General features: G+C 36.1%; 6 protein-coding genes across 14 annotated transcripts; 1 reads left to right on the plus strand and 5 right to left on the minus strand.

Annotated features, from left to right (window-relative positions):
* Positions 3-1,606, minus strand: LOC109725434 (cysteine--tRNA ligase, chloroplastic/mitochondrial-like). The gene is made up of 4 exons (XM_020254660.1): positions 1,403-1,606; positions 1,179-1,304; positions 615-818; positions 3-11 (listed from the first exon to the last, which is right to left on the minus strand). Exons 1-4 carry the CDS (start codon positions 1,604-1,606, stop codon positions 3-5), a joined length of 543 nt encoding a protein of 180 aa, XP_020110249.1.
* On the minus strand, positions 1,723-2,641 carry LOC109714237 (cysteine--tRNA ligase, chloroplastic/mitochondrial-like; the record flags this gene model as incomplete). The annotated part of the gene is given in 3 exon segments (XM_020238757.1): positions 1,723-1,902; positions 2,166-2,342; positions 2,565-2,641. Coding segments are annotated over 3 exon segments (335 nt in total), but the record flags the coding sequence as incomplete, so codon positions are not given.
* LOC109707785 (dehydrogenase/reductase SDR family member 4-like) lies at positions 5,374-7,912 on the minus strand. Its single transcript, XM_020229319.1, has 3 exons — positions 7,593-7,912; positions 6,340-6,539; positions 5,374-5,715 (listed from the first exon to the last, which is right to left on the minus strand). Exons 1-3 carry the CDS (start codon positions 7,682-7,684, stop codon positions 5,393-5,395), a joined length of 615 nt encoding a protein of 204 aa, XP_020084908.1. The 5' UTR covers positions 7,685-7,912; the 3' UTR covers positions 5,374-5,392.
* LOC109720449 (CTD small phosphatase-like protein 2) lies at positions 9,568-14,407 on the minus strand. Of its 6 annotated transcripts, none has more exons than XM_020247593.1 (8): positions 14,116-14,407; positions 13,366-13,713; positions 12,788-12,912; positions 12,136-12,232; positions 11,250-11,756; positions 10,316-10,653; positions 9,946-10,081; positions 9,568-9,855 (listed from the first exon to the last, which is right to left on the minus strand). In XM_020247593.1, exons 2-8 carry the CDS (start codon positions 13,511-13,513, stop codon positions 9,794-9,796), a joined length of 1,413 nt encoding a protein of 470 aa, XP_020103182.1. In that variant the 5' UTR covers positions 13,514-13,713; positions 14,116-14,407; the 3' UTR covers positions 9,568-9,793. The 6 variants fall into 6 exon arrangements, with proteins under 6 accessions (XP_020103182.1, XP_020103165.1, XP_020103174.1 ...); XM_020247576.1 differs by adding an exon at positions 13,714-13,772 and having other exon boundaries at positions 9,568-10,081; positions 13,366-13,570; XM_020247585.1 differs by adding an exon at positions 13,714-13,772 and having other exon boundaries at positions 9,568-10,081; positions 13,366-13,574.
* On the plus strand, positions 15,761-23,973 carry LOC109713784 (uncharacterized WD repeat-containing protein alr3466-like). The gene is made up of 20 exons (XM_020237977.1): positions 15,761-16,111; positions 16,191-16,442; positions 16,866-16,944; positions 17,053-17,128; positions 17,206-17,525; positions 17,829-18,047; positions 18,135-18,262; positions 18,699-18,773; positions 18,986-19,057; positions 20,022-20,087; positions 20,181-20,292; positions 20,530-20,626; positions 21,674-21,833; positions 21,910-21,958; positions 22,054-22,136; positions 22,280-22,500; positions 22,818-22,904; positions 22,997-23,072; positions 23,485-23,541; positions 23,664-23,973. The coding sequence occupies exons 1-20, from the start codon at positions 15,800-15,802 to the stop codon at positions 23,736-23,738; spliced, it is 2,616 nt and encodes an 871-aa protein (XP_020093566.1). The 5' UTR covers positions 15,761-15,799; the 3' UTR covers positions 23,739-23,973.
* LOC109713798 (hyphally regulated cell wall protein 3-like) lies at positions 24,407-27,850 on the minus strand. Of its 4 annotated transcripts, XM_020238007.1 has the most exons (4): positions 27,808-27,846; positions 27,536-27,577; positions 25,826-26,704; positions 24,407-24,803 (listed from the first exon to the last, which is right to left on the minus strand). In XM_020238007.1, exons 3-4 carry the CDS (start codon positions 26,632-26,634, stop codon positions 24,584-24,586), a joined length of 1,029 nt encoding a protein of 342 aa, XP_020093596.1. In that variant the 5' UTR covers positions 26,635-26,704; positions 27,536-27,577; positions 27,808-27,846; the 3' UTR covers positions 24,407-24,583. The 4 variants fall into 4 exon arrangements, with proteins under 4 accessions (XP_020093596.1, XP_020093617.1, XP_020093593.1 ...); XM_020238028.1 differs by lacking the exon at positions 27,536-27,577 and having other exon boundaries at positions 27,808-27,850; XM_020238004.1 differs by lacking the exon at positions 27,808-27,846 and having other exon boundaries at positions 27,536-27,748.

Genomic DNA, 27,889 nt, shown 5'->3' on the forward strand with positions numbered 1-27,889 from the left:
TCTTAGATGTGCTAGCACATAACATCCCAAAAGAAAAAAACTATATTTTTCAAAAATGCTGGTAGGTTATGCCCACAGCAAAAGTACCTTCCAACTGGTCTAAACAGTGGTATATTTACGATAACAACTCCGGCTGGAATTGGTTCAAACTTGTGCAAATCACAAGAAGTTTGTTCTATGTATTAAAAATAAGGGGCAATTGCTTATATATTCCTAAAAAATTTTCGACTTTCTAATTTACTCTTTTTAGAAAGCTAATATTAAAAATATTTTTTTACGTTCCAACTTATATCAAATATACCCATAGAGTTAAATTTTTAACAATAAGGGCTTGTTTGGTTCAAGGTGGAATTGGAATGAATAATGGAATGAGAATGAATTGGAATGGTAATTGGAATGGCCCACTCCCCTAAGACGTTTGGTTTATTTGTGGATTGGGAATTGGAATGAGTTATTCACATTTCATTATTTGGTTCGTATAAACTAAAAAAATTATAGGATACTATAATTCTAATTTTACTCTCAAATATAAATTTATATTATTTAAAATTTATAAAAAATATAATACTATTCTCTAATAAGTTTTCCAAAAAAAATATCAAATTTNATTGTACCTTAAATTTCTTCAAATTGCTGTTGATTGCCTTCAGAGGTTCCATTAGGTCATCCAGAACAGCAGTAGTGTGCAAATCATCAGACATAGAAGCTGTGAAATTGGTGGGGAACTTATTGACCAGTTCTCTGATATCATCTGGAATCTGACCTTTGATATTTCCTTCACGAAATGGGGATAGAGCCTTTTCACAGTCATGTATAGTCTACATGTGGGGAAAATAAACAAAGAATTAACTCTTATATCCTGTAAAGCATTTAAAAGCTCGAGCTACTATATGTTTGGTCTCAAACAGCTTCTTTACTCCAAAAATGAAGTAGCAAAAGTATTTAGCAAGCAAAATGTCTGGAATTATTGCCCAAGTGGGAGCACAAATGAGACCCAAAAAAAACAAGCTCCAACTTGAAGCTTGTACACATGCTGCATTCAGAAACTACTGAATGGGTTTTGAGGAGGAAAGAACTGTTAGCGTAGCTCCAAACAGCTCTACCCAAACAATACCTCCTAGAAAGCTCAAGCCAACTCAAAGATGACCTTAACTTGTTTCTCCAAACAAGTAACACACCTGATATATGTAGAAGACACGATCCGATGCGGTGTCAAGCTGTCTATCAGAGTAATTCACATCTGCCCGGTAGTGTGTCCGCATTAAGAAGAACCTTAATGCTAAAGGATGATATTTCTCAATTATCTGCATTCGAGAAAATAGAATTTTATGCCTCAGATAGAAATCTTACGGTATTAAATTGATGGGACATACAAAAGTGTTAAGTTGTTATGACCGCTTACATCTCGGATTGTGAAGAAGTTATTATCTGACTTGGACATTTTCTGATTATCCCGGTTGACGAAGCCATTATGCATCCAATAGTTCACATTGCTTTCTGGACAAGCAGCTCGACTTTGCGCGAGCTCATTTTCATGGTGAGGGAAGATCAAATCCTTTCCCCCGCCATGAATATCGAAAGCATGGCCTAAATAATGAGAACTCATGGCACTGCATTCAATATGCCACCCTGGTCGCCCTGGGCCCCATGGACTTTCCCAACTTGGCTCACCAGGCTTAGCAGACTGAAAGTTAAATTAAAAAAATTAGAAAAGGATATATATATATATATATATATATATATAACATAACGGATAAGGTAAAATGTATGGTAGATCCGTGTACTGTCCTGTTATTGCTATTTAACCCCTAGACTTTTCACTTAAACACTTTCGTCCCTCAACTTCCTCGTATATTGTAATCCATCGCTAGCCGGCCCAAAAACAAAGAATCTATGTATTTCCTGTAAAATGACTTCCTTGATTCAATACTTTGGAACAGGGTCAAAAATGTTATTTATTGGAAAATGTCACATGTTGTCAAAATCTATTTCATGATCAGAGATCGAATTAAAAACAATGAGAAAGTTCAGGGGCAAATGCCCAAGCAAAAAATCCAGAAAACAGTTAGAATACCAGAACAGTACATAACTATCCATACCATTTACTAATAAATAATACAGAGTCTAAAAGGACATATGCTGAAAGTTAAACATGAGCTCCCCACCTTCCATAATGCAAAGTCTGCGGGATTCCGCTTTCTCAGATCAACAGAGGCTCGTCCGCCTCCGCCTGCAAGATTGTCATCTAACTTCCGTCCGGACAAACGGCAATAATCGGGAAAACTATCAACAGAAAAGTAAACGTCTCCCTCAAGAGTGTAGGCATGGCCATTATCAATTATCTGTCAGCAAAAGAACATGAAATTTTCATCAGAAAACAAAACAAAAGCAATAAGAAGAAAAAAGATCTAGTAAATCAAAGATTGAGAGAAGATCAATATGACGGAACAGTAATGAAGCACCATGTGATTTTTTGCATCACAGGGAACTGAGGGAACAAAATTTGCATCACCACTTCAATAAAAAATATATATATAAATATTCAATGCTCGGCAAGGAACTACCTTTGCTATCATATCCTTTATCTGTTCTATATGATCTGTCACACGTGGTTCATGAGTTGGAGGCAAGCATTGAAGGATGAATGATTCTAATTCTCCGTAATTTAAATCAAAATTTAAAAAACTTTAGTTTTATTAGAAAAAATATTTTGTTTAGTTGGGTTGGCTAACTTGGTTTGGCCTTGCAAGATGCGCCAAACCAAGCGAAATTAGTTAATTAAAAAAAATTACTTATTTGGTATAAATATATAAAAAACATAATTAGAAAATTTACATTAATTTACGAAATTCTCAAATTGATAATGTTAATAAGGGGGTTTGATAAAAGTAAGTCTAACCAAGTCAAGTAGATATTAAACTAAGCCAAATTTTTCTAAAATTTTTTTGTAATTTTCCTCACAACTCCCCAGTTAAAGTTTTATTGGGTTTCAATTTCCCCGAAAGCATGTAAAAGTGGAATATTGGGATTATTTTTTTCTCTTTTATTTAAGGGTGTTTTAGCACGGGTTTTTTAATTGGCTAGCGCAACGTGATCGAAGTAGAAGAAGGAGGAGGAGGCGCCGCAGGCGCGGAGGGCTAATCCCAAACTCAGATCCCAAAGCTCTCCTCGGCCCCCACCTACCCCCTAGGCCTCGAGCAGGAGAAGTTGAGGTACAGCTTCGTCTTCCTCGGGAAGTTCGGCTATCAGCTGCCCTTCCAGAGGTACATGCAAACGCCGCAGTGGGGGATGCTAGAGTCGGTGTAGCCGGTGCGGGCGCGGATGCAGCGGAAGCTGCACGAGGTGTCCAGGGAAGAAGGGGAGCAGGAAGGAGAAGCGGAACAAAGCCTAGGCTCTCACCAAAACGACACTGATACTAACGACATCATCATCATCCTCAACATCTCCAACAAACATCATACTTAAAACCGCTTAATCACGAATAGCGGACGATTAAACCTCATTAGATACCAATTTCATCTAAATTACGTAGACTCCATTGAGTGGCTTGCCTTCAATTCCTCACAAAACAAATCAAGAACCAAACTATACGTAATTTTAAAACTTTTTTACCACCCTTTAAACGTGAGTCGTGATTTTAAAACTTAAAAACCACCTTTTAAACGTGAGTCACAACTCAATTTCTCACATTTCTACTCAACCACCTATAACTTCATTCGCTAGAAGGCGTCGTATCGAATTAAAAAACTTCTTAATCTATCTACTCTATAAGAAGTAGTAGAAGTGAGACTTTCGTAAAATGTGTTACCTTGCTAAAACTCATTAAACTCCTGAAATAAGTATATAACGTTTTAATGGAAAACCCGTACGATTAATAAAAGGTTCAGTAAATAGATCTAACCGTTAATAAAAACATATATACCTGTATTTCAAACACTACATTCTAACACATTAAACCTAGATAACCAAGGAACTAATGTCTATGAACTTCGTAAACCCTATACTTTAATTCATGCACGCGTTGAAGTGACTATAACTGCTGTTCCAATCATTCAAAATTTAATCTTACTTTATCGTACATAAATGAAAAAGTGGATCTCCTCCGAAAACGATAGTTCCGAACGTACGACACGAAAATTTACAACAATCAGTGTACTGATCGACTCATACGAAGGTCCATAAGATCGAACTTCACCCATATACGACACCATCGAACGAAAACATGATTATGTTCTTGATTCATTTTGAAGACGAGTAAAACATCTAGTAGTTTGCTCGTTTACTTCGACCCCTCCTAGGTAATTCAAATTCATCGGCTAAATCGTTTCTTAAGAACCTACTATACCGACANATATATATATATATATATATTCAGTTTCATGGGGAAAAAAATAAAAAATAAAAAAAATGGGTTTGGGGATTTAAACTGAAAAGGAGGGGTTATGATCTCAATCCAACTGAACTAGGCATTATACATTGTAACTATTTAATTAATACAATGTATTGAAAACAAGCTTTTATGAGTTCAATTAATGAAAAAAAATTATTAGGTTACCAATTCACATAATTGAGCCGAAAAAGTAACATCTACGTAATTATAGCTTTTGTTGAATCCGTCAAATAAATTTTGTAACAAAAATAGAATATAAAACAGAATCTATCAAATGAATACTAAATCTTCTTAGATGTGCTAGCACATATAACATCCCAAAAGAAAAAAATTATATTTAAAAAAAATGCTTGTAGGCTATGCCCACAGCAAAAGTACCATCCAACTGTCCTAAACAGTGGTATATTTACGATAATAACTCCAGCTCGAATTTGTTCAAACTTGTGCAAATCACAAGAAGTTTGTTTTATGTATTAAAAATAAGGGGCAATTGTTTATATAACTCTAAAAAGTTTTCCGACTTTCTGATTTTTCTCTCTTAGAATGTTAATATTAAAAATACTCTTTTTACGTTCCAACCTATTTCAAATATACCATAGAGTTAAATTTTTAACAATAAGGCTTGTTTGGTTCAAGGGTGGAATTGGAATGGATAATGGAATGGGAATGAATTGGAATGGTAATTGGAATGGCCCACTTCCCTAAGACGTTTGGTTTATTTATGGATTGGAAATTGGAATGAGTTATTTACATTTCATTATTTGATTCGTATAAACTAAAAAAATTATAGGATACTATAATACTAATTTTAATCTCAAATATAAATTTATATTATTTAAAATTTATAAAAAATATAATACTATTCTCTAATAAGTTTTCCAAAAAAAATATCAAATTTATTTTTAAAAACTTTTATTGATGTGGATTAGGAATAGGGTTTTGAGAGAGGATATGTTTTTTTTTTTATGAGAANTTGAATCCGAACCAATTCGCAATTCCAATTCAAACTAAAAAGATACATTGGGGGATTTCCTGAACCAACATGTTTAAGGAACATAAACATGTAGACATAAAGAAAAAGAAAAGGTGACTTACCCGAACCAATTGTTGAATGGCAGCTAAACTTGAACCATAAGCTGCAGCCCCGGGATACAACCCTCTCTCAGCACCAATAATTTGGGTTAGAAAGATGATGGATCCTCCTGATTTAGAATCTCTGAGTCGTTTACCGACAGCTTTTAGCAGAAACCACGGTGCCATTACATTAATTTTCACCGTCTTTTTATACTCTTCTTCGCTTATATCGAGACAATCTTGCATGTTCCCTGAATAAATTGGTACAGATACATAGATCAAGGATCATAAATACACAGAATATTTCACCTTTGAATCACACAGAGAGTCATCCTGATCATTGTTAGTTGTGTCAAGCTAGTTCTGAATCTTGTACGCACATGGTTAAAGAGCGACATATTGCACTAACCTTGGAAAATAAAGAGCGATTAAATTCGTAATGAGGCTATCCACCACTTAAGATATTTAAATTAGTAATGCCGTATGAAGCTCTGAAACGATTTGCAAAGCTGCAAACGCAGGAGCTCCAACAATATACTTCTGTTTTATATTGCAGATGATGGGAAAATTTTCACGAAAAAAAGCTCAAAGCTGTTAGTGTTTCTTCAAACAATTCCACTTCAACAGCACCAGTGCCAGAACTCAAGTGAGCCCAATCAATACCTTAAACTAAAAATCATAACTTATTCGTAAATTTTGCTTCTCAAACCAAAGCAGTAATTGATGTCAACCATGTTAGTAAGAAAAGTAACACAACATAATACATATCAAAACAACAAAATAACAACAAAATAGAACAAAATTCCACTAGAATCATAACTCTAAAAATAATATAAATGGTTTTTTTTTTCTTTTTTTTTTAAACAAAAAAATACCTTCATAGGAGTAACAGTTGACAAAAGCATCTAATTTGCCCAGAAGCATCCAAGCCTTATCCACTGCCTCATCAAAAGCAGCCTCCTTTTCCTCTTCAAAATCCAAACCAACCACATCAATGGGTTCAATCCCATGTAGAGAACCCAAGATTTCCCCAACCATTCCCCTAAGGGAGTTCTCATCACCCACCAACACCAACCTGACAAAATTACATTACAAATCACAAAAATCAAATATTAGAGGGGGTTTAGGCTCAGAAATTATACTAACCATTTGGTTAATTAATTACACCACCAAACCTTTCGATTTTTCTTTTTTATTTTAAGAACTAAAAAAAGAAAAAGGACTATGAAATTCCGCAATTAAATTCTAATGTTTGAAAAATTTAGGTAAAAACATATAAAACTTGCCTGAACTACGTATCATTTTGATTTGGCTATCAAACCTTTCAAAATTTTGATTTTACTATCCAGCTTTCAGTTTGTTTAATTTGAATCAGTAAACGGCACTTCGACTTTAGAATTTGAATGCGTCGTTTATTTTTACAGATTTAAAGAGCATAATTCATGCAATTCTGCAGCTATAAATTCATTAAAATTAGTAATTAGCTTAAATTTTGAAGTCAAAATATTGTTGACTGATTCAAATCAAAGAGATTGAAAGGTTGGATAGTAAAATCAAAATTTTGAAAGACTAGATAGCCAAATCAAAATGTGCAATAGTTTAACTAAGTTTTGTACGTTTTTACCAAAAAATTTATTAACCTCAGCAGAAATCGTCATATGACAAGATCACTCACGAACATGATTTGGCGACAAAACAAATATTTAAAAAAAAAATAAAAATAGAAACAAAAGTGAAAACTACAGTGAACAGCACCAATTATTAGATTGATCATAAAGGAACGAACAAAAAGAGGGGAAAAAAATCAAAACAATCATGAAAAATAGAGCAAAAAATAGTGGAAAAAAAGAAGATCACCTGGATCCAGATTTTTACCAAAATTTTATCAACTTCCACAGAAATTGTCACGAGACAAGATCACTCACGAACATAATTTGGCCGACAAACAAATATTTAAAAATTTTAAAAAATTTTAAAAAATTAGAAACATAAGTGAAAACTACAGCGAACAGCACCAATTATTAGATTGATCGAAAAGGAACGAACAAAAAGAGGAAAAAATTAAGAAAAAATCATGAAAAATAGAGCAAAAATTTGTGGGGGAAAAAAAAAAGAAGAAGAAGATCACCTGGATCCAGATTTGGCCAAATGGTAAGCAACGCCCTTAGAGATCTCATCCCCATTGGAGGTGACCAAAACCCTCTTTCTAGAACCTTCCATCCTCAAAAACCCTAAAAAGAGCAACAAAGGATTCGAAGGAGAAGCAACAAATCGCACCAACGAAATTGAGGAGTGTTCTCAAAACAACCAAAAAAGAAAACAATTAATTACAAACTATAAATGGGTCGGGATTAAAAGGCGAGATTGGGGAAATTGTAGGTGGTGGAGTGCAAAATTTCGCCAAGCGCTTCGAACTCCAAAAGGAAATTGAAGTGGTTCGGGTCTTGTATTTGTGAGGAATCGAGAAGGGAAAAAAGTACAAAAACCCCTTCAAGTATAAGATATTTGCTGTAGTAACTTTTTAGATTACTATGGGGCATTTAGGCACCTTGGCCTTTTTTAAAAAAAATTATTGTTATTGTTGGAATTTTTTTATTTTTTTTTAAAGATTTGATGAGCAATTGTAGTCGGTTAGATTGAAATTTTATTAAATTTAAGAATTTTTTAAATTAATTTACTAAAAATAAGTATTAAATTCGATAGAATTTATAATTAAATTTAATAAAAATTTTAATTGGGATATCCATACATTTTTTCCGGGTTCAGGTGTAGACGTGGAAGTGGTGGGCGATGACGTTCACACTGCCACGTCACCAGTGAACTATGCAAAGAAGTAGACTTTCTAATGAATTAAAGATCATATATAAATTTTTTTTTCACTATTTACTTGTATAATTGTAAATTTGAACTAGGCTACTATACTATCAGTAGCACGGACGGCTTCGTGCGACCAAATTATTTTCGATGATGCGGCTTTCAAATCGACGATCGGCTCCGTTATACTTGATCTACACTATTAAAAGTATTTAGAAACTAAATTTCATAATTTTTCGATATTATTTACCTATCAAATAAGTAGTCTGAAATTGAACGGATGAAAATAAAAATCTCATAAAAAATGATGATAAAAGATTTAAATTCAAGATCACTGATCTTACTCTAAATAGTGAAAAGAATTTTATATAAAATTTTCATCGCATTTGGATTATTTTACACAGTTAAACTCACAAACACACCACATCGGCCATTAAAATTGTCAATTTTGAGATCTTTTGATCACTAGTCAAATGATGTCGAAAAAATTTGAAATTTAGTTTTCAAATATTTTCAATAGTGTAGATCAAGTTTAACGGAGCCGATCGTCGATTTGAAAACCGTATCATTAAAAACAACTTGGTAGCATGGAGCCCTCCGTGCTACTGATAGTATAGTAACCGGACTCTTGTAAATTTAATTTTTGTTATTTGATAAAAAAATAAATTGCATAAAAATTGGAGATTGGAGATTTAATAGATGAATTAATATATATTTTTTTCCTCATGACATTTAGAAAATTTTTTGTTTTTAGCGAAAATAAAATTATAATAAATTAAATAACGAAAATGAATATTTACGGTTGATAATTATTTTACGCTTTTTTGTTTTCATACAACAAACATGCCCCTACTTACCCCTGAGGCCTTTAATTGCATGTAAAACAAAAACAAAAACAATATTTTCGCACTAAAAAAAAAAGGTTTCTAATAGTTGACTCTCTGGTCCAAGTCCACTTTGTTTTTTTTTTTTTTCTTTATTTCTAAATTCCCTACATGTGAAACTTACTTGGGAATGACTAGTGGGTCAAAAAGTATACTTTTATGTCTTTCTTGTTTCTTTGAATATTTGACTTATGAGTAAGAATTTACATATACAAAAAGAAAAGTACACAAAAAAAAAATACAGAGACATCGTTTTTTCCATGAAAATTCTCAATTGGAACAATTAATTTTCTATTCTAAGCATCATTAATTTTCACAACTAAAGGATCTCATCACATCTACTGATTGAAATTTCAAATTTAGAGAGTTTAACTTAATTGAGTTTTGAGACCAATATGTGCACTCTTTTCCATCAACCACCTTTTCTTCCTGGAAATTTATTTGAAAACATCCATCAAAATCTTTGGCATTTCTCACATATAGTTATTGCTGTACCCACATAGAAAAAGTTTACAAGCAATTTCCCCTTTTTTTCCACACTATTCCAAAGATAAAATACAACCAATACAGCAGCAGCTCATCACAACAAACAACAACAAAAAAAAACTCCCAAAGGGGGAAGAAAAATGCCCTAAGATGGAGAAAAAACACATCTGGAGATCAGCAGAGATGTTTGCCATCCGTAACAACTTTCTGTTTTAAGAGAAAAACGATCAGTTTAGCTTCTGAAGTCGATCGGAAGACACGTCGCAGCTGCAACCTTCTCGCGGAGATTGAACTTACTTGCTATTAGAGGCCGCACGTCATCCACGCCAACCAAACTTTCCAAGAAGGGTAGTAGTAAAAGGAGCTCACGATCGTTGGGGTCGTCGAACCAGCTTTCGATCGGAACACCGTTGTCTATCTGGAAACCAAATGCCTGGGACAGCATGATATTAATGAATCAATTTGCATGTCTTCTGGTCTGACAATATATGGAACAAGAAAAATAAACATCCGAAAAGAAGAAGATAAAGCAGCAATATTTGTCATAGAAGCATGCCAAGGAGAAGCCAACCAGAAAAACAGGAAATTAATTTTTTTTTCAAAAAAAAAAAAGACCACAAAGCAAGTCCTGCAAAATTATGCCAGGCAATATGAAAAAGAGGCAAACCTGAGGGGAATTATCGACAATGATAACACGAGCCAAATCACGGCCGAGAATTGACAGATCCTTTAAGTAATTGCCCTCCACAAAGACGCAGGATTCACGGTAAACACGGTGGCGGAATAATTTCCTTTTTGGATCAAGAACGTTAAGAAGCTGCTCCGCATAGATGCTTTGACTAGCTGTAAAAATAATTGTCTCGAATAGGCTAGCAACCCGCTCCAAGAAATCCTTGAGGTAAGGACGGCAACGAACATAAATAGTGTGCTCTTTAAGGTTAAAATTCACCAGAAAGTTGAAATCAGCATCTCCACACGGCTCAAGGGTAGAATGCACTAGTGTCTCTGTCAATATGGTTATACCAACCATCAAATAGAAATTAACAGCAAGATTAAGAATCAAATGCCTAAACTAACAGAGCAGAGAATAAAAGCACAGATCTATATGGAAAGAGTGAAATATGACCTTAGTACAAATTTGCATTTAGGTCAACAACTAAAGGTATTATGCGGCCATTCTGATCAATCTTTAGCGCTAATTTAATAAATGATTCCAGCCGATCAAAATTGTGCAATTAAGAAAGAGATTGTGAAGAATTGGTGAATTCACATCTCAACCATAAATTTGATAATAAAGTCATGGATACTTACTAAATAATGGCAGATAGGAACAGGTCACATGTTAATGTTTCAGTAATACAGAGAAGGTTATACTTTACAGAACATAAACATACTACCTATAAGCCTGCCTACGTAACCTGCAAGCATCTTCCTTTTTTTTAATTTACTGTCATATATTGGAAGAGAAAAACTGGTAGCTACACGCACAAATTTTAGCCAGAACAGCATTCAACGGTAAAAGATGTAGTTTGATACTAAGTATGCAAGTCATTTTTTTTTTATTCTATTCTGAAATTGCAATGTTAATTTAGGTAAATTACCATCCAAATCCAGGACGAGAGTAGTTGAAGGACAACTCCGCGTTTGTTTAGGGAGAAGCATGGGCCGGAACTTCGGAACCACCACTGACAAATCAGGTAAATCTTTTATGAACGAATACGGATCAAAATCATCAAAATCATCAGTTTCATCGGGATCCACACAATCTTCTGTTGACATAGAGTCTTGACTTTGCTCATCAATGCACTCCAACTTAGAATGCTGCATTGCAATATATATGGCTGACACTTCAGAAGAGATGTTTCCCAAGGCACTAAATTCATCCTCAAGTGATGAGATCGCATTATCTGATTCCATATGAACTGCATAAGCATGGTTTAGTCCATGAAATTTGGGATTTTCACTGCCATCTTCAGCCTTATTTTCAACATTTATCTTCTGTTTTGTTGATGAGTTGAAGGAAACAAAGGAATGAGCACTTGCTTCTTCAATTGGACAATCATTATGATGCAGTTGGTCTTTACCCTTGAACGAGTTCACCGAGTCAACTAAAAGAAAAAAGAGAGAGACTGAAATTGAATGAATGGCATAGAGACTTCCACAAGCCAATGCCTGGAATATACTATATCCAACATTATATAAAAATAAAGGCTTCATTTCCAGCTTAATGAAAAATTGTGAAACTAAGCCAGCTGTCTATCCAGGTGCCCACATTGGTTAGTTGACAGCAATATCTTGAAAATCAAAGAGATATAAAACAATATTTCTCACTGGAACTCTTATATTTCTGCCGATTTTGGAATGGGCAGAATGGCTATGAAAGGCGAAAAGAAGATCACCTAATGTAGGTTTGCATACACCAATTACAAAAAAATATAACCATAATGTCATGACGCTTTTTAAACTATTTAATCTGCTACATATTACCTTTTGCTTGAACATCATCGCTAGACTCCTTGGGATGATGGAAGGGAGGGGAAAATATAGAACCGCGCACACATTCGGCAGCATTCTCACCTGATTTCTGCCACAAAATACAAGCTAGAGTTAATATAGCTTTGTTTTATAGAACCAGAACAGAACAAACTTAGGACATTATTTGGACAGGAAAAATGGATGACAAGATATTGCTACTGCATCTACAGAAGTTACTAGCAAAAACTAACTCATTACTTCCATCATAAACAAATTAAACAAATACAACCGCCTGTTGATTATGCAACATCCATATGAGGAAGGTAACAAGTAATTGCTACAAGTTTATAATTACGATTAAATGAACTGGCTCTCAAGAATAAACAATTCTGATAAAAAAGAAAATAAGACATCTGATTGACTGGATAGTACCCCATACAATGGGCTTTATAGCGACTAAATACATTGGTTACAGATTCTTAAGAAACAATCTTCTCAGTCTCGGTGAGATATAAAAGGTCTTCTTCACCGTCACTAGTGGAGTGCACATGAGACAGAAAAGGTGAAGTCTTACAAGATATTCCGACAGGATCTTGATTGCAGTATAAACAAAGCAACAGTGGACCCCAATCAACTAAGTTAAAAAAACAAAAACTTTAATCACCTTATGATCAAGGGAAATCTTCTTTGGCGGACAAACACCTTCATTCTCACCTGTCACATCACATCCAGAAGTCAGGTTCCTTCCCACTTCAGCAATTCCATTCTTCTTTGAGAGTCTCACAGCAACTGCAAAAGCGGATTTATGTATTGCCATCAAGAACAAGAAAGTTTTCAATCCCAAACTTCAACCTCATCAAAGCGCAAAGCAATACATGAGACTGTTAATGAAACCCCTGACAAAGAGGACGAAACCCACCTACCACAGAGCATTCAAACAAAAGTAGTAGGCACTTGGAAAAGACATACAAAAAAAAACAATCTAGTAAAATATATTATAAATGCTCTGATAGACATTACTTTTGAAACTTACGGAATATGGGTCAAATTAAACATTTAAAAGAAGTTATATTTCAGGGTCAAACTTTGGCATCATAAATGTTTGCGAAGTCCTAATAATGTAGGCAGCAAAATAAAAGCAGCAAAAGCCTATCAACGATATATCTGCAGTAGAATCTATAAAATAAAATGATGTCATCTTTTTTCTATCGATACCATGAAATCAGAGAGGGAACTGCTTACCAGATTTTTGTTTCTTGGCAGAAGACGTGATTAAATCCGAAACTTTCTTTTCAGCAGCTGAAGTCACCTTTTTAGGCTGTCTACATGATCTAGAGTTAGTATACTCTCTAGATGCATTTCTCGCAAGGACCTTTTTCCTCGTTTGCATTGTTCAGCAAAGGAGGATATATTAGCATCCACAAGCTTCTGAATTCTGATCTACGGCCTAACTAGAGAACACCAAAAAAAAGAAGGCACCATGCGCAAACAGCCCATTATTTCAACTGTTACAGAATACTACAACAAACTAACGCTTTATCCTCGAATCCAGGCGCAAAAATACTTTTTGAAGAGACCTTGTCAAGCTACCTGCGAAAAACTTTTCACTGGTTATTTCCTGCGCCTGAAACTCCTAATCTGGAGCGCCTCTACAAACAGAATGAATAAAAATCATCTTTCATACATTTAAACAAAGATATACTCCCTACCATACATAACAAAAAAAGGCAAAAAATTTCAGAGAATGCTTCCAACTCTTAATCACACTAAAAACAGACAATGACCTCCACAAGACGAGGAAAATCTATAGAAATGGCCAATAAAATAAACAATTTACATAATACGGGATGGTTGGAATTGTACTGCACGAAGTTCGCCGAATCGGTGAATCTCCCGAAGTGATAGTGAAATTTTCAGAAAAGTAAACCAACAACTTAAAAAGGTAACCCTATAAATCAACAACGGAGAGCAAGAGAGAGATAGAGAGAGTACCTCGGTCCAGCAGTGGTGGATCTCGAAAAGCCACGGGGAATGCGCCGATGATCCTCGAAAGTGGAAACTACAGGAGCTGGAAGAAGACTCGGGGCTAGGGTTAGGGTTCGTCCAAATGTGCCGCGGAGGGAGCTAGGGTTAGGGTTTTAGGAGGTCGCGGGTTGGTCGAGAAGAGGGAGAGGAAGAGGGGGAGGAAGAGAGAGGGGGGGAGGGGGAGGGGAAGTGGAGGAGCGGTGCGGAGTAGGAGCTCGGAGAGAGAAAGCCCTAGAGAGGTTTTGGAGTTCGAAAAGAAAGAGAGAGTGGGGTCGGAGAAGGTGACTCGAGCTAAATATTAATCGGAAAGAAAATGGGTAAAATTGTACATTTGTACAGCTACTTTCTAAATTTTAAAATCAGGAGTTTTTATCTTGCCCCTTAAATATTTAAACTTGGACATTTAAAATTAAAACTTTTTATAACTTTTTTAATCTCTAAATTTTCTTACAATATTTTTTTTTTTTGAGAATAAATAGCGCGCTGCCTGCTTCATTCATTGAAGATATGAATTAGGCTATAGGGGTGAGACAACCAGGATCCCCCAGAGAGAGAGAGAGAGAGAGAGAGGAAAAAAAAGGAACGCAGTCATAAAGATTTTCTTATAATATTTTACTTCAGTACTTTTTCTTAGAATAAAAATTATTATCCGCCATAATTGTGTCTAGTTCATATGTATATTACAAATTTATCAGTTTTTTTTTTGATCTTTCTTGTACTTTTAATTTAATGATCTAATTCTAATATAGATAGAGTATGTACTTTTAATTTACTATTCAATTTTTCAAAATTTAGATTTTACTATTCAATCTTCCAATTTATTTGATTAAATCAGTTAATGATACTATTCTTCGTTTATATTTACATATTTACTTAGTATATTTTACACAATTATCGTAATTATAAACTTATTAAAATAAAAAATTAACTAAATTTTTGAAATCAAAGTGTTGTTGATTAACTCAAATCAAATAAGTTGAAAGCTTGGTTAGTAAGTTTGAAAGATCGAATTGTAAATTTAAGATGATTTATAGTTTAAGTAACTTTTATAAATTCTTTCCATATTAGTATTGTAGCCAGGTGTATATTATACAATAGAATTGCTCTATCGAATATACATAATAAGGCAAATCAGATCACAAATGATAAGGAATTTGATAATTATTACCTGTGGTTTCAAATGTGAAACCTAATTAAAAAAAGATTCAAATATCATCCATGTGGTTTCTCGTTTTTTTTTTTACTTTAGTATCTTATGGCTTAAAATATAACACTTTCCTACTTTTTTAGTTTCATTTTTTTTTTTATCCTCTCCACTAATTTTTTTTGTTAAATTAGTGACAAAGTTAAAACTAAAATATACTAAAATAAATATTTGATAAACTATAAATAGGGTATTTGAAGTTTTTTATATATAATTTAACAAAAAATTAACGAAGGGACCGACAAAAAGAGAAAAATAAAACTATAAGTACTAAATTGATAGGCTTTAAATCACAAAGTAGTAATATGAGATAATGTGAAACTACAGGGTGGTATATGAAGTTTACTTAAACAAAATATGGAACCAATGGGGGCCCTAAACATAAACCACGGTAAATACGTTTACAGGAAAGGTGGAAGGCAAAAAAAAAACCCTCCTCTCCGGAGAATGTCGGAGGCTTCTTCCCTCCAAACCCTTCCACCCGATGCCCCCACCTTCCCCACTCCCCTCCATAACCCTAACCCTAACCCTAACCCTAACCCTAACGCGAACCATCCTTCATCGTCTTCTCCCTCGTCCCAACAATGGATGGCTCTGGCGCGAGCTTGGCTCTCCTCCCTCCCGCCCAACCACACTCCCACGGCGAGCGAGGTGGACTCTTGGATCGACTCCCACCTCTCCTCCCTCCCCGACGATCTCCGCTCCATCCCTCGCCCGCACCTCCATCAGAGGCTGCTCTCCTCGATCCCCACTCGCCAGGTTCGTTCGGTCGCCTCGACCCTAACCCTAGCGGGGGGAGGTACGGATAGCGAGGTCCTAAATTTGGTAGCTTTTGTAGGCAGAGGAGGGGAGGGAGCAGGTGGAGTTCCCCTACAGGTTCCAGCGTACGGATCTGTGGAAGCCCGTGTACGGGTGGTTGGAGTCGCTGGATAAGGATGTGTTGGTGAATGGGAAGGAGATCTCGGAGTGGTTGTCGTCGAACCCCAACGTGATGGAGAGGTTGTTCGAGAAGCATTCGCGGTACCATCTGATGCACTATATTCAGAGGCTGCATTTGAAGTTGTTGAAGAAGAAGGGCAAATTGCCCAAGGTATTGAGAACTCTCCTCTCTGTCTCTCTCATGCGCACACGATATAATCTAAAGCCCCTTTATCACCATCATCTCCTCAGTAATGTTCTTCACCTCACCAATGTATAATCACCATCACCACAATTGCCATCTTTTCTTTTGCGGGCAAGTGGTTTAATGCATAAATATGGCCACATGGAATGTGATTAAAATCATGTGGTTTTCCTGCTAATGTGGGCAAGAAAAGTCCAATATGGGATTAGTGGAACATTTAGGTTTATTTGTTTTCCTTGCTTGGTTACAGATTAAAGATAGTGTACATCTCGTCATGTTTCAGGTAGTTTTCTGGTAAAGTCTTGGATTAGGTTTTGTAGTTCTATTCTCCTAACACATGAACGGACCTGTAAGGATTCTGAATTCAATGGCTGAAATTTTTTTGAACAGGGTCTGCAGCTTTCGGCAGCCAGGGCTTCATTGAAGGTCGCCAATAGTGGGACAACATCACGGGAAGTGCCTACTTCATGTATGATTCAGATTTGGCCTTTTGTTCGGCAGAATGTTGTCTTTTTTTAATTATTGGCTGTTTGGGTTCCTCAGCATGATTGCATGTTGACAGTACTGTATTCCACAGCCAAATTTTCAGTTGGGGCAGTAAGAGACAATAAGGTGTTATCAAAAAAGAAAGAAGCTTTTCTCAGATATAAACTGTAAGTTATTGAATTTGATGTTTCGACATTAAATATATAGCATGGTTCTTGCTTCAATTCTCTTTGATATGGTTCAGTTTAACAGATTTGCAGAACCAATTATCTAGTGTCGTCTCAAAACACAAACCTGCCATTGACACTAGCGAAGCTCGCCCATCATGCACCGTTGTACAGAAGCCTGAAACAAATATCAGTAGTCGGTTGTCCGATACTGGAAAAAAGGATGGAAGCACCAGGAATTCGCCTAGAGGTGCATCATGCTCTCAGGATGTAGTAAGAATACATGTTTCTGAACAATCAAAGCCTAAACAATTCCCAGAGACAAAGTTTGGGCAAAAAAGAAAGAGGAACCCTATCATTGTTACTCCTGCATGGTCTTACAGTGAAACTTCATGTGGTACATTTCTTTCTTTTGAATTATGAGCCAATAGATGCCACTTAGGTGGGGTCGTGTTGATGAATGATGATTCTCATTGAGATGTGTGGCTAACATAATTTACTTCTTAATATTCTTTATTTAACATTTGTGTTTCTTTCTTTTGGGGTTTTTTTTTTTGGTTTTTTGAGTTTTCTTGAGAGAAGGGGAGAGGGGCGGGGGCGGGGGGCAGTTTGTTGGGGGAACGAAGTAGAACATGGTAGATTAATTTTGTTGATTCATGTTTTCTTTTTAATGTCTTAATGCATTTCACTTGTCTGACAGGAGCATCACGAATTGACCAACCTTCAAGTTCACAACGCGAAGAAGGAAGGAAGATCAATATATGGAAAGGAGATACTTCTCCATTTTCTCAGAGAATAAGCAGGAAAAACATATTAATTTGTTTAGACGGTCGAGAAAAAGGTGCCAGCTGGCCAATGGCATGCTCTCGCGGTTGTTATGCTGGCAGAAATCGGGAAAGATGGGTCCCATTTTTTGAAGGTGCATCTCTTATCTGTTCAGTCCACTGTTTTTTATACGGTTGGTGCTAAATTAAATTTAGCTTTATACTTTGGTTTGGAACAATAGGGTGGCGATCACTTGGGAGTCAATTTGAGGGCTCTGCTGTGACTCTCGAGAGAAGAAGTTATTCGTCTTGGATTCCTACTTGGTGTGCCTATATGTCAAGTGCGGCTGTGGCTCACCGTAATGGCAGGGTATGAATAACCTAGGCTCGTCACTGTTTTACACGCATTGGTTATTATCTGGTTGTTGATTTTTGTACAATTGATAGAACTCTCCATTTGCAATATATCATAAACAACTTTTGCTGAATTGATAAATAACACTAAAGAAGTACTTCAGTATCTTAATCTCCTATATTAACTTGCTGCCGTTGACTTATCGGTTACATATGTTATCACACATCTATTGGGAATTATTTTTGTTTTCTTGCAAATCCCTATTTTTATTATTTTACATATGTTTGTGGAGTGAATTTTATTATAGTTATGTAACTGAACATAACTTCACTGGTTATTTTAGTGACAAAGATTCAGTGGTAGAATTTCTTGTCCGTTTGGACAATAATTCTCTGGTTATTTTTTACTCATCTTACCTAGCCAAAAGTCATACTTTAATCTGGGCTTTCAGCAAGGCGTTCAAAAGGTTCTTAATGTGAGGTTCCACCCAGAAGGGCTGCCTCAGCTGGTTTGCTGCTCTAATCAGGTCAGTGTCTCATGATGATTCAGCATGCACCAAAATATACCTCAAATATATCTACCACTTTCTAGTTGTATGGTTTTTAAATCGCAATATTTAATAATTTTAATCAACGCATGAAAACCCTTAAATTCTGGCATTTTTAAAAATAACCTCTTAGCATAATCCTCTGAGGTATTTTACAAACCGTCACAGTTCTTTTTTACGTTGTATTGCAGACGCCTAATGAATTATTACTCTACAATCTTCGTTCTGGAAGGGCTATTCAACTTAATGGTCATAATTGTCAGGTAATCTCAAAAGGTGCCTTTTGTTTTACTTTAACGAATCGAGCATAAAATTTTGTTCTTTTGCCGATGAAGATGGATAGTGAAACTGCTATGTTATATTATTTTTTCAATCATTGCACTGTTTGACACTGTTGTGCATCTATAATCTAAGTTTGAGATGTTGCGCTGGGCCTACCAGAAAATTTCTTTGTTAGTTGCTCCGAACTGTGATGCAAAAATTGATAAAGATATATAGATGGAGTTATGATTAAGGTGGTTCTTTAATTTAAGGTTTTTGGTAGAGAGAAAAGGGGAGCAGATTTTCGATCATGGAATTTGAAGTTGCAGTTGTAAGATTTCCCTAACTGTGCAGTTAAAACTTGCAACTAACTTTACTCTGCAAAGCTGGAATCTAGTTGTGAAACTAATATATGATTGTTGTTCTAGGCTCATAATGGAAGAAATAGATGACCTTTGATATAATACATTGATCTAAAGTGTTAATTGCACTGAATTGTAGATCCCTATGGTTTTTTGCTGTTAAATGTAAACCTGATATTTGTCCAATAAGGTTGCTAGCATTAGCTAAATGATGATTTGTATTTCCCAGCAAGCTCATTTTTGTGTAATTGTGCTTTGCATCCTTAAAAGTGAAAATTGTGACTGATTTCTTAGTGTTTATTTCAGATTTGCTGTATTATCATATCCTCGAAGCCTTCTCAAGGGCTGTTTAGCTCTACTTGATCCTGCATGTTTTTGAAAACGCTTGGATGACTTTTAGCTTGTGATTTTGTTATACAAGTTCATGCTCAAATGTATGTGGCTAATTCAGGACACTCAAGTTCATGCTTTATATGTAGCTAATTCATGACAGTAGAAAGTTCGTGTTTTGTGATATTTTATTTTTCATTTCAGAGAATTTTCTTCTTTTTACACGATTTGGTGTTCAATGTAATGTGACCTGTGTAATTTTGATTGTTTATAGATCCAGTCCATTGATTTTGCAGTTAGAGGTGCAAGTGTAGTTTCGTGCGGTTCTAACTTACTAAAGGTGAGTGCATGATTTAGGTAGTATAACAATATTATTGTGACAAATTTATAACATAATTGATTCTTGAGCATTTGGCTTTCAACGATGAAACAGGTTTGGGACTGCATTACTGGTTCTTGCCTCTATACATTGGGGGGTGATGACCAAGCCTCTGTTGGGCATACACAAAAAATCAATGCTATGATTGTCAATAAATGGCAGTCCTGTATGGCTATATCCTTGGCTTGTATTTAGCTTTTATTGTGTCTAATATATTAGTGTTGATTGCTGTTCTTTTCTTTTGAGCTGCCTCTTAAAATTTCCAGAGTTTTTTCTATTGTTCTATTTTTTTTTATTAGTTTACTATTGTCATAAAATTTGATCATTATTGCTTACTATCATATTATGTCATTATCTATTTCTCTATTTGCCTGTATAATGTGATGTCGTTGTTGTATTCCAGGTCTTGTAGTCACTAGTGGTGCCAAAGGGGATGGGAAACTTCTTTTGTGGAATGCGCTGAGGGGTGAACTTGCAACTGACCTAAATTCATGTTTGAGGTAAAGGAAAGTGTTTCATTTTTACCATTCATATGATGTACTAGTTTATTTTCTGCCTATGGAAGTTACTTTAATGCTGTTTTCCTTTATTATTATTTTTTTGTTACCCATCTTGGTCTTAACTTGTAGTTTTACTTTTGTCTGTCAATATTGCTTGAAGTTGAATTATTGTTTTAGCTCGAAGTTGAACCACCTTGATCACTTGTTTGACGTATTTGAGTGCTATGCCTAATTTGTGGCGAATACAATATTGTCTTATTCTACCTAGTGTAGTAACTTCACATATCTGCCTCTCCATTCTGATATCACGATGCTCAGTTTTTACATCTTTATAATGCAAAATTTTAATCTGTAAAGCATGGCTGGTCTTATAACCTTTCCGTTAAATTTTCTCTTTCACTTACAGGAATGTCATAATCAAACAGCATAACTAAACACTCATTTTTAACTGTCTTGCTTTAGTTATCCTTATCAATCTCTTTCTTGGTGAATTTTGATCCAAGATGAAGGAATTACACCTCACACTTTTCTCATTTAGAACTGATATTTTTCTTTATCTTGATATTTTCAATTTATTTATTCTCAGCTGTAGAGGTACTCATTAGTTATTCTCAATGCTTACATTTTTGCAGTTCTTTGTTTTTTCCTCAAACATTTAACATGGCATTGAGCCATTCATCAATTCATACACATCTCTTCTCTAGTATACCTTGGTTCATATATAAAGCATTTTGAGATCCTCTTGATTTTTATCTATGCATTTGGTTTTTGAATACAAATTTTATTACTCTTTCTGAATTTGGTACAAGATATTTCATTCGCAGTGCTGTATATTATCTTATGTTTTTAGATTTGTGTGCTGATTTGCTATGCAAATATTTTTTGATTGGACATATTTGCAGTGTCTTAAAACTATGTTACAATCTTCAAACTTTGAATTTTAATTATGGTCATTGCAGATAGATTTAGCTTCTTTCAGTGTACTCCTACAAAAATTTTACTAATGGCGTATGAGCTTTCACTGGATTCTCTCATTTATGTTTTCAGGATCCAAGACCTGGTTTATCCTTCCATTAATGTGATGGAGTTTTGTAGTGAGAACCTTCTGGCATGTGGAAGTGATTGTGAATATGGTGGTGCTGCTGTTGTGCAACTATGGGATATTGAATCTCCAGAATCCTGTCTTACTTTCCCTGCAAATGATTCTGTATGTTGTTTTCACTCTCTGTCCTGAAAAGTTCTCTAGCTGAAAAGTTTCTGACATTTTTTTTTTTAATTCACAGTACATTACTTCACTGAAAATAAATCCTGCTGGAAATACTTTAATCACAGGTTCTTTTTTTTTTTGTTCTTTTTTGTGCGCTTGCTATTTGATTGTCGCCTTTATTATTTTCAGCACTTATTACATAACAATCTCTGATGTATAGGTGCTGGTGATGGAACTATCGGCTTATTTGACATGCGGACTTGTGGTGCAATCAATCATCTTTCTGTGGGTCCTGGTTATGAGGTTGTTTTTCTATTTGGTTATGAAGTTATTTTCCAGTTAAAACTTATATTTGCTTTCAATGATCATATTTTAATCTCTTTCTTTTTGGTTGCTCTGTTGCAAAGCTGAACCTTTTTTCTTTTCTTTTTTTTTCGCTGCGACAGGTGACATCTGTTTCATTCAGCAGTTGTGGTACCTATTTTGCTGCCTCTAGTACTTCAAATAACACCTTGGTCTGGGATACACGACTCCTTCCTATGAATCATAGACAGATGTCTACAGATGTATCTCGTGAAACCAATGATATGCGTTTCTTTAGGCCTTTACATTGTTTGAGCCATGGGAGGCAAATGCCTACTGCAGAACAAACAGGTCAACTCCCTGGGTGAGTTTTCCTGCTATAAATTTTGTTGCTATTTTCTGCTCTTTTTAGTTGGACCTCGGTTTTTGACCACATTAATGATAGTTTGTTTAGCGATAATGCTTGTTTTGGTATTTGTGTCACCGAAATCTCCACATATTGAAACATTGTATGTTGATATAAGAGTTTCCAACATGAAGCAAATTTAGTCAATCTACTTGTAAAAGGAAAAATTCTAGGAGGGTGGGAAAATTCTACTGCATCGTGGTGGTTGAACTGTTTTCCCAGTTTTTCACTCTATATTTTAAAATCATACTTGTGTGCTTCCAAAATTGTTTCAGCCATGTTAATGAGGGCGATCAAGGTGTAAATGACGCTCGTTGGCTTCGAAATGAGCCCGTATTGGTTAGTGTGAGCGGTGATGGGAGGTAAGGAGTTCCCAATTTCCATCTTATTATGTATTTTCTTTTTCGCTCTATACTCTTTAGCATGTTGTATACTGAATGCTGTATATTTATAGCATGGCAATGTGGGATGTTACCCTCGGACAGCCTCTCGTGAGACGTATTACCAGCCATACAAGATGTATTAATGCGGTATGCTTATATTATATCATTCTATTATGATAAATTCATAGTTAATTTCTCAGTCATGACCACCGTTGCTGCTTAACTGGCAAAAGTTTTTTTGGCTAACATGCTGGAAAACTCCCACAAATATCAGTGTTTTCTTTGCCACCTTTAAAAATTGAAATCTTTATTATTTACCCTCTTAAACTACAGCTTGTTATCATTTCACATTTTTCTTGCAGTGTTCCTAAAGTGGCATATTCACTTGCTTTAGGTCATCGGAGTAAAAATGTGTTGTAGCATTTCATGGTGGCAATGCAAAAATCCTGATATTTTAGAACAGGAGCTCCTATGTTTTTAGTTCCTTCCGAATTTTTTCTTTTGTATGTTATGCCGCAATATCCTTGAAGTTAATGCCACTGTAAAACATGAACTACAGGTTGCCGTGGCTCCGAATGATGAATATATTTGCACCGGGGGGGACGATCAAAAAGTCGTGAGTTCATTTCTCTCATATGCCGAGAAAGATCCTTTTATCTTGTTAAGATGTAGCTTTACTACTTGTCCCTGATGGTTAAGAATTTGTTCAAATTTCTTCTGCATTTGTGTATTTGACAGGTTCTGTATCATAATAAAAGTAGAAGGGCTCGCCCGAATTGGCGCCTCTCTCACCCTCTGACCGGAAAAGATTAACATCCTCAACAATGCGGTAACGCCAAGTTCTACAGTGTCCAACTTGAGCTGATGTAAGATATTTGTTGTATTCGTGCCATAAACAGGTGTAAATTAACAGCTAAACCCGTAAATTTTAGATTATTTTGTCCTAATACTCAGACCACCTAGCCCATGTAATTTTCCCTAACTTTCTGTGCCGTTTGAACTATTGATGCAAGTAAATGGAGCGAAAGTGATTAGGTTTTCAATTAAACTGCGAGGAGTAGAAATAAACTTCGCTTGTTTGATCTCGAGGACCTCATACAACACTTTTTTTTCCCGAAGCTTCAAAAATTTGTTTAGGAGAAATTCGGTGAGAATCTTTCTGATCGGAAATTCCATTGCAAATGTGGTATCCTTATGCAAGTGTTCTCTCGCCGGATCGAACCTAGCTTTTGATATTTCCCCCTAACACTTATGTGCATTCCCTTGCAAAGGAAACTTAACAGCAAGGTAGCGTGCGGCATGCGCGCCGAACCGGACCACCACTTTGGACGGAATGGCGGGTTAGTCCACATGCAGCATTTGGTCGAGAAGCTTTGTGGTCGATTCACCTTCCTCATCAGTAATAACAAGATCAGGTGCATTGAGATCAAAAGCTATGTTCGTCGATCGAGTAGCTAATTTGCACCCAAAGATTATCAGAATTTCACAACTCCACAGGGCAAAAAGTATACCTCCCAAAATTTAATGTTTCATAAAGCTGTGATCAGCTTGTCAAGTCCATCCAGCAGCAATTGGAATTAAAAAAATTTAAAAAACAGGGCCCACCCCACCCCCAAAAAAAAAAACGAAAAAAGAGATCTGCTAGGAATGCTCAGCTATCAGCAGCAGAAAGGGCAGCAAGCACAGCAAGGAAACCATCTGTTCTCAGCTGCAGCAGCAGGTGCAGCAGCAGCAGCAGCTGAAGGGGGGCCGACTTTTGGGGTCTCCGCCTGAGACGGCGCCGCTGTCGCTGGCTGCTGCTGTGGCTGCTCTGAATTTGTCGACACCGGAAGCTCGGGCTCGACCTTTATTGACCCACTCCTCCCTTCCCCTGTCAATCTGCGGATGCAGCCGACAATATATTAGTCTCATATCTAACTAAAAAATTCATGATCAATTAACTTAAAAAGTATTCATTATCTTCGCCCTACTTTGAAACATTAATCTTCACTTGACAAAACCATGAAGACTACTGAAGTATTGCTCGAGTAGAGTAGAGTTCTTCGAAAAAACACTAATAGTCCCTCACGAGATACCCAAAACAGATTGCTTTCGCGGCTAAAAGCAGAAACTTCAATAGGGGGCTTCCGCTTTTTCATTAAACGTATCCTATGAGAGGAATAAAACAGTTGATCTAGTCCCACTTGAAGAATAAATGCTCCATTAAGAGGACGAATCACTTGGAGCTAGTTTTACATTACCAGCGATTCTACAAAAGTGTTGTTTGAATAAAGCAGCTGAAAAGAGTGCCAATCGATTTTCCATTAACATCCTCCCAGCAACTTCTTGCTGCATCTCAAATCAAACACTTTCAAATTGGGGCCCAGTCACTTATTTTGGCTTCCACAACCTTGTTTAATTGCGACATCTGCGGCTTCTGAGAGGCTATTCCATTGAGGAAATCATGCAATTTGCACCTCGGAAAGAAGTGAGACAAAGAGAGAGAGAGAGAGAGAGAGAGAGAGAGAGAGAGAGATCTTACATNTCCTATGAGAGGAATAAAACAGGTGATCTAGTCCCACTTGAAGAATAAATGCTCCATTAAGAGGACGAATCACTTGGAGCTAGTTTTACATTACCAGCGATTCTACAAAAGTGTTGTTTGAATAAAGCAGCTTAAAAGAGTACTAATCGATTTTCCATTAACATCCTCCCAGCAACTTCTTGCTGCATCTCAAATCAAACACTTTCAAATTGGAGCCCAGTCACTTATTTTGGCTTCCACATACAGTCCAATGCTCCAACCTTGTTTAATTGCGACATCTGCGGCTTCTGAGAGGCTATTCCATTGAGGAAATCATGCATTTTGCACCTCGGAAAGAAGTGAGACAAAGAGAGAGAGAGAGAGATCGAGATCTTACATTGGAAAAGCAAAGGAGCGAAAGCTCGTCGTGCTGCTACCGGAGCGACACGACAAACTAGCAGACGAAGGCGAAGGCGCCTTCTCGACCGGACGCCTATCCGAATCTCCGACCCCCTCTGTACTATCATTCAGAACATCCTTTGCAGCTGCATTACCACCACTCTCTGCTACTGTCGCCGCATTCGTAGTCAGAGGACTGGCATCGGACTTCGGTGGTACGGGTGCAGACAGATCCAGTGGACTACCTGAAGAGTAGTTACTCAACAGTTCTTCGGATTTGCCAGAAAGAAAAACATGGTCTCTCGAGAAGCTCGAGTTACCGGCATGAATGCTGAACAAAGATTCATTGGAAGCCACACTCCATTCCATCGGCGTCGCAGACTTAGTCCTTGCGAACACCGAAGAAGGGATCCGATTCGGGTCGGGAACGTCAGAGGCAGTATTCATCACTTGAATCGCAGGTGACTGCTTCGGCCCGAGCTCGCTCAACTCATCATGTTCAAGTTGATGACCGAGACATATCATGTCATCGTCGATCAGACTTGCGACCGCATTCGCTGAATTGGAGGCCAAGTGAGGATTGGCACTGTCGGGAGCCGGATTGCTGACTAATGGTATGTCGAATTGGAAGAGATCTTCTTCCGACGAATCGTCAGAAGACGAAGAACACGATTGCGGAGTCTCTTTCTCGACGCTGCTGTCGTCTCGTATAATCGGCTGCTCCTTTTCGTCATGTTCGGTCAGAGTAGCATCAGAATGCTTCTTTTTACTGCTGCTACTGCCTTCACCCCCCTGCAGAGGATCCATAAATGGCTGCTACAAAAATGCCTCTTCTCGATCATGAATGCCGCGGCTTTCCATCGCGAATCTCGGTTCTCTAAAAGGAGCAGAAATAAGAGGAATTTAGGATCTTCGAAAAGACTAAATTAACTCGGAGAATCGAATTCACTGCATTGGAAAGCAACCAGTACAATGACCAAGTTCTAACCTTCAACTTGTAACATCAATGATTTCGGCAGTTTCAGTTTCAGATTATGATTTTTCATGTGTTACTTGAATCTCCTCAGATATAGTACACAAGATCAAAAAAATATATATAATACATAAAGAGCCAAAATTTTATGTTGACATGAATTGTATGGCTACAACATATTATAAGACAATGTAAGGAAAAAAAGAAAGTAAAATGGTATCTGTATCTTCATTATCTGATGCTTGTCACAATGCTGTGTTTCATTCAGGGTTGTTATCTCTGAATCCTTCTTCAGTAAACAATTCTTGATAGAGTATTGCGCGGATCCATTTTTGCAATTGCACAAAAATATATATATAACAAAAATCATATCTTTTTGCAGAATTTTAATTGATTACTGTTGAATATGAATGATTGAAACCCCGTTCTCTACTTGCTTATGATTTTAGAGTAATCGTTTGTTTTATGTGGTATCATAGCGAAAGATTCTGAATTTTACCCCACCAAGAATCTAATCTCGTTTAATTCCCTCCCAATTAACTAATTTATGTTCACGTGTAGATCTATCAAAATATATAATATTTAAAGCATCGTTCTCTACCGGACAATAATTCCTCATTTATTACTTGGAATTGGTGAAAATAATTGCAAACAGCAAAAGGAAAAATAAACAAAATTGGCAATTACTCAGGAAAATATGAAGGATTTGTATGAATCTATTCCATAAATACTCACCAGAGTCACCAAATGCCCTTCATTGAGACAAAAGAACCACCACTAAAATAAAATAAAAAAATCAATAAAATGCTCTTCTTTTTTATTGATCTGAACTCAAGAATCAAAAAAGGGAAATTAGAAAAAAAAATGAGGATGATTTTTTTCTTGTATAAGCAATTGGAAATCAAATTCTAGCTACAAACCCAACCACAATCCTGATTAAAAAAAAAAAAAACATAGATGATATTTACATAAATATATGTATATATCAGAAATTATGTGGAAATTACCTTGCAATTGGAATTTTAATTTGTTTTATTCGCTTTTGTAGAGAGAGAGTAAAAAAAAAAAAAAAAAAAGAAAAGAGAGAAA

The sequence above is a fragment of the Ananas comosus genome, linkage group 1 (genome assembly GCF_001540865.1).
Source record: "Ananas comosus cultivar F153 linkage group 1, ASM154086v1, whole genome shotgun sequence".
NCBI lineage: Eukaryota > Viridiplantae > Streptophyta > Magnoliopsida > Poales > Bromeliaceae > Ananas > Ananas comosus.